Source organism: Typopeltis vanoorti, chromosome 17 (genome assembly GCF_054136105.1).
Source record: "Typopeltis vanoorti isolate ZY-2024b chromosome 17, IOZ_Tvanoo_1.0, whole genome shotgun sequence".
In the NCBI taxonomy this organism is placed as follows: domain Eukaryota; kingdom Metazoa; phylum Arthropoda; class Arachnida; order Uropygi; family Thelyphonidae; genus Typopeltis; species Typopeltis vanoorti.
In genome coordinates, this window is record NC_143565.1 from 35,479,587 (window position 1) to 35,492,690 (window position 13,104).

General features: G+C 36.6%; 1 protein-coding gene across 1 annotated transcript; it reads left to right on the forward strand.

Annotated features, from left to right (window-relative positions):
* The first annotated feature begins 9,988 nt into the window (after window positions 1-9,988).
* LOC150097288 (protein argonaute-4-like) lies at window positions 9,989-12,947 on the forward strand. The gene is made up of 2 exons (XM_090407361.1): window positions 9,989-10,127; window positions 11,293-12,947. Exons 1-2 carry the CDS (start codon window positions 10,088-10,090, stop codon window positions 12,612-12,614), a joined length of 1,362 nt encoding a protein of 453 aa, XP_090263487.1. The 5' UTR covers window positions 9,989-10,087; the 3' UTR covers window positions 12,615-12,947.
* Window positions 12,948-13,104: the final 157 nt, after the last annotated feature.

Consider the following 13,104-nt stretch of genomic DNA (forward strand, 5'->3'; position numbering starts at 1 on the left):
CCAGACTGGACTCCCAGAAGTATCGGACCTTTCTGGAAGAATTTTTGCCGCATTTACTGAACAATGTTCTAATGACTGTGCGTCGGCAGATGTGGTTCCAACACGACCGGGCTCCAGCCCATTTTGGCATTTCTGTGAGTCAGTATTTTGACGGGTCCTTTGGGAGATCGATGGATTTGGCGTGGTGGACTCGTCGCATGGCCTCCCACGCTTACCTGATTTATCGAGCATTGAATTCTTTCTGTGCGGAACCCTTAAAGCCATGGTATACAAAACGACTGTTTTGTACACCATGTTTTCGTACACCACGCGTGTTTGCCTCTGATATGGACCTCGTGGCAAGAATCGCCATCACCGTTGCTAATATCCGGGAAATTCCAGGTATTTTCGAAAATGTACGGCAATCAGTGCGTCGTCGGTGTCAGGCATGCATCACTGCTAACGATCGTAACTTTGAGCACCTGATGTGAAACCATATTATGTATTCAACTACTATTGAACTGTTCAGTTATGCCTAATAGTTTTTTCCCACTACTTCCTGCCTTCTGTTATTTCTGTATCTTTATGTCCCTGTTAATACCTTCCGGTGGCATTTCCTGTCATGCTTTCCTATGTGAATATGGTTGATTTTGATGTTCTCTTCCTCCCCTCAAAGTTTGTACGTGGAATTTTGAACTTCCCTGTATATTTGAACTAGAAACAGAGACTTCACTTAATGGATAATTAGTTCCTGACAGCTCTGACCTTCCTTCACTTGTGAACGATTTTATTGGCCTTTTGGTATCTTCTGGTGTGTCTAGTTCATTTATTCTTGATGGTATATTGGCCTTTATGCCGTTACTCTTAGAACCACGAAGATATCTACTCCGAGGTCTTCCTCTTTTCCTCTTAATTAGAGGTAGGCAAGTCTGTGTTTTTTTTTTTTTTTTGGTTGCACCTCAGCATGTAACAAGGCCTGGTTACTTGAGTCATGTTCACTCTTCTCCTGTATATCAATATTATTGGAAGAATCCCAATGTGCAAACTCTGTACAGATCTGAACATTCAGACTTTCAGCTGCACTAAGTAGTGTAGAAAGTTGGTCCTGCGAAATGATCACTTCATCCTTGTGCATAAAATCTATTATCATTTTGAAATCTGTGTGTTTTATATCATTCAGAATAATAACTGGATGCACGAGATTTCAAGAAATATGCCACAAAAGAAGGAACTGCAGGCATACAGCACTATTTTGTGTGCTTTAAGCCGCCTCTTACCTTCAGATACTAAAGTCACATCTACAAAGATTTCGCAAAAAAATAATTAATTAAAAGCAGTTAATACATTGAAATGGTAATTATTCCTTTATAAACCGATTTGCTGGACTTCCATCTTCATAATCTAGTAAGAATTTTTTTTTTCAAAGTTAACCAATAACAAGTTGTAAAAAATAGAACTAGCATCTAAATTGTTATGCCTTCGCCAGTAATACAATGGTAATTGTCATACACGTGTAAATTAGGCCTAACTCGATGCATATACGAAACTCCAATCAATGAAAAATAATATTAGATATTAATTTTATTATAAATATAAATAATAATAATAATAATAAATGAATATTGGAAAGCAGCTGCTCTTGTTATTATAATCTTGGAAGAAGGAGGGGAATGATGATAGCCAATTCAGCATAACATTATAACATTATTTATACAAGAGACATAAGGAAAGTCTCTCTCTCTCTCTCTCTCTCTCTCTCTCTCTGTAGTGTGCATGCGTGCGTGTGTGTGTGTGTGTGTGTGTGTGTGTGTGTGTGTGTGTGTGTGTGTGTGTGTGTGTGTGTGTGTGTGTGTGTGTGTGTGTGTGTGTGTGTGTGTGTGTGTGTGTGTGTGTGTGTGTGTGTGTGTGTGTGTGTGTGTGTGTGTGTGTGTGTGTGAGAGAGAGAGAGAGAGAGAGAGAGAGAGAGAGCAGCAGGCCCACCTGACATTTGTGAAGCTCAAGACAAGAGTAGAAAAGGCACACCTACCTACGTCTATAAAGTTAACTTAAATAAAATAAGTTCTATCCTCCTGCCTTGAGAACCTTCACAACGACAAAATATTAAAACACGTGTAACGCTATGGTTTCTTTAAACTGGCAAAATATCAATGATAACCTAATTTAATTATTAGTGCTCATGTCTTGGTGTTCTTGATTGGTGGTGACGTTTGCATGAATAATAAAATCGATATATAATTCATAATTCCAAAATTCTGTGGGCAGGCAGCAGGTATGCTAGGAAAGCTGAAGTTGGCAGTGAAAGAGGAGAAATTTAATTATGATCGAAGATCTGGGTGGCATCAAAAGAGAAAATAATGTGATTTTGGTTGCAAGCTAATTGATTATGTCATTGCAGCACTGAGGTTCATAAGATTATTCTCAAGCATAGCAGAAACATCAAAGGCATTAGCATTGGTTACTGAATGCTTTGAAGCGTCGACTTGGCAACAATAAGGTTTCTCAAGGAAAAAAAGAGGTGGATTCTACTGTCATCTGGAAAGCTAAGATGAGGATTTGAAGTCAAATGAGCTCAGTTCACTTGTATACAGGAAGAAAAGAGAGGGTGAGAGTAGACGGGGGTACTTATTTCTGCATTGTGGTGAAATTGAGCAGCTAAAGAGGAAGATGGCAAACGAGTTACAAAAAGGAAGAAGGCAGGCAAATAAATTTATTTTGTTAAACGCTTCTAAGTTTGACATAATGAAATTCAACTGTAATTCCAAGGACAGTCATTAAAGTTTCTTCAAACCTATCAATGGCTTAACTGGCTGCTTGCATAAAAGATCAATTAGCTGAAAAACCACTCAAAAATCTCTCGTGGTTGATGATGACAATCATTTTGCTAACTGCTGTATGCAACATTGAGCTCACTGCTACTTTTTTACTGTATAAGAAACTCAGGCATGTAAGAAGGAGGTACTGAAGCTGTTTCCCAAAGTAAAAAGAATTCAGCAATATGGACTAATGGGACATCAGCTAGATCCAGATCTTCCTTTGATTAGGCTAAATAATTTAAGCCTCAGACCAGAGGAGATTCCCCACGAGTGGAAATAATAAAAATGTATGATAATTCCGTTTACCAGGCAGGGCAAATATTGATGTGTCTAACTGTTCATGTACCAGTACCTCTACAATGGTGAGGAAAATTTTGTAAAAGTTCGTAAGTACTCCAATACAGAAATAATTTGACAGAGAATCTATACTTTGAATGAAACAGTAGATTTACTAAGAGAAGGTCATATTTGAATAACTTGCTAGTATTTTGTATTAATGGCACCATTGAGGTAGACAAGGAGAATCGATAAATCGTAATACTTTTGGACATTGCTAAGGCCATATTAACCGGACATAGCATGGAAGACCTGCATATGCTGGAGAATATGGGAATCGGATAAAATATTATCATGGATACGAGGATGGCTGATTGACAGCTATCAAAAAGAGATATGCGAGAAAGGTGAGACTGCAAGATTTAAGGGATCTATGAGTCTTCCCTTTGGTACACCCAGTGATGCACCAAACGGATCAGTCATTGATCCATTATTATTTAGTCATTACATTAATGACATTGGGAAGGATTTCACAGGTGACAAACAGCTGTTTACTGATGGTGCAGTGATATGCAGGAGAATCAGAACTGCAGCTGATACAAATATGCCAGTACGTGTGTGTGTGTGTGTGTGTATCAGTTGAAATTCTGATTACCATCCAAAACCTATTTCTGAATTACAACTACAAATTCAAACGAATTAGCTTGTGTCAATTTGTATTACTGACCATTTCGAGTAGAAAGCAGGTACACATTCAAATTTTCGAATCGTGCAAAGGGGTCACGTGGTGGTAGCGCTCAACACGTTAAAAGGCAAAAGCATGTGCTAAGCGAATTATATTTGAAGAAAGCTTATCCGTGAAGAAATAAAGTTTCAAACTTGGATGTCCCATAATGTCTTAAAGATATCATCTAGATGATTTCACATTTGGGGAAAAATTATTGGAAGCTTCAAGAATGGCGCAGAATTACTAATATTGCCAGAGAGTTTGGAATCTCATCTAGCGTTGTATCCAGGCTCTGGGCAGTCTTTTCGAAGCAACGGAATGTGATCCAGACGTTTGCTAAGACGTCGCTCTTGCGTTCTATCATGGAGCATGAAGACAAATTTTTGGTTATAACGACAAAAGGAATCGACGCACCAAGGCAGGTCAGCTTGAAAGTAGGCTCCATTAGCACAGATGAACGGATATCTCCATAAATTTTGACAAGATGTCTGCAACAAATAAGCGTATACTCTCGAACCCCTGTAGTCTGCGTTCCTTTATCGTAGAGCATGTTTTCAGTTGTGCTATATCCATAAAAATTGAACAAGACACCAATGGGCTCATGTACTTTTTACAGATTACAGCCGTTTTAATCTTTCCTCCCACTGTAGACGACATTGGCACAGTACGCATTCTTGCTTGATGGACGCACCGAACCACAGTTTGCTGGGAAAAGGGACTATGACCGGTGAACGATATTGCAAGGAAGTTTTTCAAAATCATGTTCGCTTGTCCCGTGGTGCTGTAGGCGAAGAATTCATTTTTATGGATGACAATGCCATACCACATCGTACACAACAGTGGAGATACTCCTGGAGAACGAGGATATTAATCGATCGAGTGGCCAGATCTCAATCCCATAGAATACGTTTGGCTTGCAATAGGGAGACGTATTGCTTCTGCTCGAAATTCTCCTCCGGAAAACAAACTAGGCCTTATCCTTGCTCTGAAGGAGGAGTATGTCAGTTTGCCTCAAGAACTCTTGAATCACTTGGTGCTAAGCATGGTATGACATTTTGAGAGCTGCATGCAGTTCGGGGTGGCCATATTCCATACTGAAATGTCTCTCCGCATAGTTTTCTGTAAGCACTGCACATAGAAAATTTGTAACTTTTACCAAAAACGTATTGCAATTTAATTTGTATGAAATTTATAACACATTTTTGTGTAATGTACTTTATTTGATATTGTGGAATAAATTTATGTCCACATTTCGCTGTAATCATGAAAATATTTTCATACATAGATAAAAATGTGGTTCGGTCTTAGATTTTGATCACCAGTGACAGCACTTGCGAATAATTTGAATAGGTTGGCACTGTGAACATGAAAATGCTACCAATTCAATGTTAATAAATGTAAAGTCATGTACTTTGGTGAGATGAGCTATCCAATGTCATATTATATTTGTGTTATTATGCTAGAAAAACTGATCATGCAGAGGATCGTGGTGTTTAAACAGAGATGAAGTTGAAGTTCAGAGATCATTTAGAAAAGATCGCAAATTCAACTCGGAGGATAGTTGCAATACTGAAACGAACTTTGACATGTAAGTATAAAGAGGTCATCTCACTTGAAATGTCGTGTTCAGGTCTGGTCTCCTGGTTTCCATGGTGATGCTGATATAGGGAGAGATTGCAGAGGAGATTGTTAAACATTATATCGTGAGCGTGCAGGTCAGCAGACGAAATTTTTCATTTTATGCAGGATGGGAAGAGAACAAGATGTTATTCATGGAAGATGAGAATGAATGCAGTCGAGAAATGGATGACCACTCAATTTTCTTTTATAGAATTGCTCGTAACCGTAATGGACAGCCTTTGAAGGTTGGGTACAGGGAGTGTGTAATTTTTAATTCAAGAAAGGGTAACTTGTGCGGATGATATATGACCTCCTCTCGAATATTCACTGACTCGATGGAAGGTTCTCTAATAATAATAATAATGATGATGATGATGATAATAATAATAATAATAATTTTTGAATATCAATATTTCTTTCATAGTTTAATATTATAAAGCGTATTTACATACATGCAATTAAAACGTTATCATTACATTTTTATCACTACAAAATTCTGTATACAAATTATTGAGTACATTCCTTTCTGATAAATAGTATATACTACTTGGAAGAAAGTCAGCATACATCACCATAGGTAAGGGGCATATATACACACACACACACACACACACACACACACACACACTAGGGGGATCCCCCTGGCGCCTACGCCTCCCCCAGAGTTCCGGGCTGGTAAGACAAAAAAAGTGACATTAAAATGTTTCAAATTTCGGCTTATATATATATATATATATATATATATATATATATATATATATATATATATATATATATATATATATATACAGGGTGTTCGGGATAAATTTGACATATTTATAATTAATTATATTTTTCCGTAAGTTACATGTATTAACACACACTTCTCTTCATTTAAAAGTTTGGACCCTTCTTCATTCATATACAAGATGTCAGAAAGGATGGATAGCTGGAACCCACCTGAATCATGGAAGAGAATAACTTGTATCATGATGATTCGTGCCCGCCATCAAAATAAGGATATTACGACTGCTGCCCAATGCTCCCTGAATACAGTAAAAACAATCAGGCATGAACTAGAGACTTGCAATGGTGACTACGAGGATGTAGCAAGAAGAAAGATCCCTAGCAGACGATCTGATTGCGTTCGTACAGCAGAATTCCTCGCAAATCTGCAGGAACAGGTGTTGAAGAACCCTGGCATTGGAATTCGGGCTTTGTTCGTGGAGTTGCTAACTGTAGTCAAGCCCTGGATAACAAGGGTAGCCAATGGTAGGCCGTATGTATGGCAGCAGGATTCGGCCCCTTGCCACACCTCTGGGAAAAGTCAAAAATGGTTGTCTGAAAATTTCTACGACTTCACCAGTCCAAATGTTTGGCCTCCAAACTCCCCAGACCTTAACCCCATGGATTATTTTGTATGGGGCGCAGTTGAAAAAGACACCAATCGCACTTCCAGTAATACAAAAGCCCAGTTAATGGATAAAATTAAAACAGTTTTTGCGGCCCTTCCCAGGGAGACTGTAGCATCAGCTTGTTCGAGGTTCCGAAGCAGAATTGAAGCTGTGATCGATGCTAATGGTGGTTATTTTGAGTAAATCTTGTTGATAGTATTGTAATTAACTCTGCCTGTAATGTTTTTTTGTCAATTCATTAAATTTAATAGATACAAAGAAGATTTTCTTTTTCCTTACGAAACTGTCAAATTTATCCCGAACACCCTGTATATATATGTATATATATATATATATATATATATATATATATATATATGTGTGTGTGTGTGTGTGTGTTAAAGATGCCAAGCTATTTTTAAACCTGGTTTTACTCCATTTCCCAAGTAAGCAAACAGACAAATAAGTGAAGTTTCCGCCTCCACGTAGTGTAAGTCTAGATGACTTGCAAACTAGTGCAAGTCTAGGCAACTCGTGATAAAGGTGGATTAAGCTCTGATCACTATTCTTAATATTTACTCTTAATGCAAAGCCCATCTCCTTGAGGAGATGTATGATGCTATGCATTAAAGGCAAGGGGCCAGTACCCAGACTGGCTTCGACCTTTAATGAGATCTCATGAGTGGGAGCCAGGCTTAGAAATACCAAGGTTAAGTAATACAGAGCTTATAAGTATTTTACCAACACAAGTTATCATAAGGTGCTATGACCTTGTTAAATAAAAATTCGAAGATAAAAGATAGATGTAGAAAGTTTTTTACCTTGGGTATAATATATGTTAAAGATGCCAAGCTATTTTAAACCTGGTTTTATTCCATTTCCCAAGTAAACAAACAGACAAATAAGTCAAGTTTGTGCCTGCACGTAGTGCAAGTCTAGGTGACCCGCAAAGTAGTGCAAGTCCGGGCAACTCGTGGTAAAGGTCGAATAAGCTCTGATCACTATTCTTAATATTTACCCTTAATGCAAAGCCCATCTACTTGAGGAGATGTATGATGCTATGCATTAAAGGCAAGGAGGTAGAAACCGGTTTGGATATGGGTAGTGGCCACTTGCCTTTAATGCATAGCATCATACATCTCCTCAATGAGATGGGCTTTGCATTAAGGGTAAATATTAAGAATAGTGATCAGAGCTTATTCCACCTTTACCACGAGTTGCCTAGACTTGCACTATTTTGCGGGTCACTTAGACATGCATTACGTGCAGGCGCAAACTTGACTTATTTGTCTGTTTGCTTACTTGGGAAATGGAGTAAAACCAGGTTTAAAATAGCTTGGCATCTTTAACATATATTATACCCAAGGTAAAAAACTTTCTACATATATATATATATATATATATAATACTTTATATGGCTTTGATATCTCCTCATCTGGATTACGGTGCACCGAGCTGGGGTCGCCTGGGTTTCTTGGAGTTGTGAATGAGGTGGAGCAGATTCAGAGGCGAGCAACTGAGATGGTCAAAACTGTGTGATACTCCTATGAGGAGAGATTGAAGATTTGTGGGTAACGGTAGCTGGTCGATCAGCGGATAAGGGGATATGATAGACACATTTAAGTTGCTTAGGGGTGTATAGGATTGATGCGGACGAAATATTTCAGTAAATGAATAACTTGAGAGGAAAACTAGAGGTGGTCCATGGAAATTGAGTAAGAGTGTGCTTAGTAAGGAGTGAGGACTAGACTTTTTTTGCTTAGAGATTGATGAATGAGTGGAATAGATTGCCAATCAGCTGTGTACGTTTTGTCGATGAATGATTTCAAGACAAAATATTACAGATATTGGGCAGGTATTATGATTATGATAATTGATATTGGTATTGATAATTGTTGATTAATGTTTTTTTTTAATGTACATCCTGCAATGAATCTACAGACTCCATGGAGGTCTACAGACTCCATGGAGGTGCCTGTATAATATATGTTAATATATGTTAAAGATACCAAGCAATTTTAAACCTGGTTTTACTCCATTTTTCCCAAGTAAGCAAACAGACAAAATGTCAAGTTTGCGCCTGCAATTTATGCAAGACTAGCTGATCCCACAAGTAGTGCAAGACCAAGGCAACTCGTAGTAGACGTGGAGCAAGCTCTGATCACTAATCTTAATATTTACCCTTAATGCCAAAACACATCTCCAAGAAGGGGATGTATGATGTTTTGTATTAAAGGCAAGGGGCCACTACCCAGACCGGTTTCGACCTTTATTGAGGTCTCATCAGTGGGGAGCCAGGCTAGAAATACCAAGATTTAGTAATGCAGAGCTTGTAAGTATTTTACCAAAACGAGTTACCATAAGGTGTTATAACCTTATTAAATAAAAATCTCAGGAGGAGATATAGATGTAGAAAGTATTTTTAACTTGGGTATAGTTATGTTAAAGATACCAAGCAATTTTAAAACTGGTTTTACTCCATTTTTTTAATACCTAAGTTAAAAATACTTTCTACATCTATATCTCCTCCTGAGATTTTTATTTAATAAGGTTATAACACCTTATGGTAACTCGTTTTGGTAAAATACTTACAAGCTCTGCATTACTAAATCTTGGTATTTCTAGCCTGGCTCCCCACTGATGAGACCTCAATAAAGGTCGAAACCGGTCTGGGTAGTGGCCCCTTGCCTTTAATACAAAACATCATACATCCCCTTCTTGGAGATGTGTTTTGGCATTAAGGGTAAATATTAAGATTAGTGATCAGAGCTTGCTCCACGTCTACCACGAGTTGCCTTGGTCTTGCACTACTTGTGGGATCAGCTAGTCTTGCATAAATTGCAGGCGCAAACTTGACATTTTGTCTGTTTGCTTACTTGGGAAAAATGGAGTAAAACCAGGTTTAAAATTGCTTGGTATCTTTAACATAACTATACCCAAGTTAAAAATACTTTCTACAAATATATATATATATATATATATAAATATATATATATATTGTAACAACAGTTAGAATAAGATTACTTTCTCTCCCATTTTAACAAATCGAAGTTAGTTTCTTTCGCAACCCACAGTAAAGAAAAATGAATTATCCCAATAAATATATTCTTAAAATTGTGAGATGGCGCTGTCGTGATCTATCCACACTTCAGAGTGAATTTAGTAATTTACAGATTAGTAGCGCTACCAACTGTTGTTAGTTTAGTTTTTGTTTTATTGCCAGTATTAAGAGTTACGTGCATGTTTTTGTGCAAAAGAATGTACAAGTTTGGTAGAAAAATTGTAGTCTAACAATAACGATGCCGGGAAAGAAAACTGTCAAACAAAATAGGAGGAGGAGTGAGTATTCCTAATTATTCTTTTATTAGCATACACAAATATTCAGTTTCTGAAGCAATAAACTCCTTTAAGATTTGATGTAATGCATGTTTAATAATACAATTGAAGTTTTTCAACATCATAGCATTTATATATGGAATGAAATATAACATCGGGTCGTAAATATATCAGAAATGCGTTCGTCTATCTTGCCCCTTTTGTAAGAACCCTCGCTTTTCCGCACATTCAGATACAGAGATTTTTTGTCTAAAATGTGCTTGGTTGGATAATTTAGAGCAGTACTGTATTTTCTCAACTCACTCCAGAAAATGAAGTTAATAGCTGCATGTTGTCCAGTGCGATTAGTAGTTCGATGTTTGCCTAATGTTATATATGAAAACTACTCCAGTAAATATTAGCAGTAGGTTTGAACTTCAAACCTACTGCTCTATTTGGTGTGTACTTTTCTTATGCCAGATACGGTACCAGTTTTTCGAGAAATGTAATTGTCGGTATTTTCATCCCATAATACGATATGTTTTTGATATTTGCAAACTGGCCATGTTCTCGCATATTATAACAATATTTCTCCAATAAGTGTTTATGTCTGTTTAGAATGTTCAAAGAGTGAGAAAGAATTCGAAACCTTTAACGAAAACGGCGTAGTGTGCGAGATACGTGGTACTTTTTAATTAATTGTTGATTAATGTTTTCAGCAATTTAGGGTGTTTTTTTTTTCTTGTATGGCTGTCTAAACTCAAGTGTTAAATACGATTAGTAGTGATATCATTGTTCATAAGATGACAATTTGTTTGCTTTAACAAACTAAAAAATCAAAACAAACTCGGAGAGTCGCGGTTTTTTAAAGAGATAAGATATAAGGTTCACTTCCGTTATTATTTTCTTCGTATGGCCACGACTGTTTCTGGACTTTTACCCACAATTGTTATATCCGCTTGTGAAGTACTCTTCATAGGTAGTGTAATGAACAGGTTTATATTATTATTATCATTATTTATTATTATTATTATTATTATTAGATTGCATGTGACATGTAATATTATGGTAATTCATTGTGTAAGTGCAATTGCTAAATTCGAAAAAGTTTAATCTTTAATATATTATTATTATTATTATTATTATTATTATTAATTTAATTTGTATTTAATTTTTAAATTTATTTTAGTTTGCAAGGGTTTATCAGGAAAAAGTGGGATGAGTTATTATGAGCTCTTGGAATCCCCAGAAGTTCTAAAGAAAGATCGAATAGTTGACAACCAAAAACAATTACTTAAGATAAAAGAACAGTCATTTCCATGGAAATCAGCAGATAAAGAAGTTTTGAAGCCATCGACACAAGTCTCTTCCCAACATTCCTCTGCAGTCCAAAAACGTTCTTCGCCAGCCCAACATTGTGAATTTCCCGGAAATTCTCAGCTAAACCCAGAATTTGAAGCCGTGAGAAGAATTAATATTGCAAATTATTTTGAAATAGAAGTACCCCACGGCGAAGTGTATCACTATAATGTTTATATCTCTAAAGAGTCTCAAGAATTTCAACAAGCATTTCCACTCCAAAAATATAGCTGTCGGAACAGCACAATAAAACGAGAAATCATGAATAGAATGGTAAGAGAACTTAATTTTCAACACCATTATCCATCTTATGACGGGCATAAACATCTCATAACTCGTACTCCACTTTCTTTTGATGCGGTATTCAAATTTGCTTTAGAAATTAAGGAATCTTATAAGGAAAAAGGAGATATATATGTTGTTACAATTCAACCTCCTCCGATATGCAAACGAGAAAGTTGCGCAGTTAGTCTCGAACCATTGCATGCACTATTTCGTGGTCTTGACTCATCTGCTTTACGAGAACCCGCGATGGCACTTGCGATTATATTAAGACATGGGCCCCCTTTACGACACGTCCCTATAAATAGATTGTTTATTAGTCGTCCTGAAAAACAAGATGTACGCACTTTAGAAAATGATCCGGGAATATGGTTTGGATACGAACAAAGTATGGAAGTTTTACAATGGAAACCAATGAAATCTATCGATACAGCTTCTGAAACTTCCCGAGAAACCTCTCTATTGGATGTAATATGTGAAATTCTGAAAATCGATAGAATTTATCTACGTCAAATGAAGCAGTTGTCAGATTCTGACAGGACACTGCTCATCAGAGAACTGGAAGGTGTTCGAATTTCGGTGACACACATGAAATATCCTAAGAAATATCGTATTGTGAGCATAGCACAAGAGTCAGCTAACAAACTAAGATTTAAAATGAAAGGAAATGAAAAAGAAATTGAAAAGACCATTTCAGATTACTTTTTAGAAACTTATCAATTGCAGCTTGAGTTTTCAGATTTTCCTTGCTTAGAAGTTGGAAAAGGGCGAAAAACGGTTTATTTACCAATTGAAGTATGCAACGTAATCGAGACACATTTCTATAAAAAGAACGGTAAGAGAAAATCAAGAAAAGATGTGCGTATATAATAAATACAAGTGATGTAGTTGAGGGAGTGTAGATGATGATGTTCATAATAATAGTTTATAGTATTGCCTAACGGCATTTTAGATCATCCTTATGTCCTTATGTGTGACAAATTTTTAAAAAAATGAAATCGGAACACGGGAATTGGGCATCGAAGAAATAAAAAATGCTTTTGATATGACAGGCATTGACATGTTGCTTTGTTGGAAAGTGACTTGATGGCTACACTAAGTTATTAGCTATTCAGATTTTTGAAACACGTACCTTATTATGATATATCCATGTTGATAAACCTCTATCATTTATGTGACAATAAAGCTGTTCATAATTCTGTCCTCAGTGTCATTCTATTTTTTTATTTTTTTCGAGTTCTTAAAATGAAAAAAAATCTTATAGGGGCAGAAAAGAAGTAAGATAATCTCCATTTACAGTTATCTTCTTACAAAGGAAGAGAATCATGCACCAGTCAACTTTATCGTTTCTTCTGAAGGA

Coding starts and splice junctions, on each gene's coding strand:
- LOC150097288 (XM_090407361.1), top strand. CDS start 10,088: ATGCCGGGAAAGAAAACTGTCAAACAAAATAGGAGGAGGA. Junction 10,128..11,292: donor CAAACAAAATAGGAGGAGGA/GTGAGTATTCCT, acceptor AATTTATTTTAG/TTTGCAAGGGTTTATCAGGA.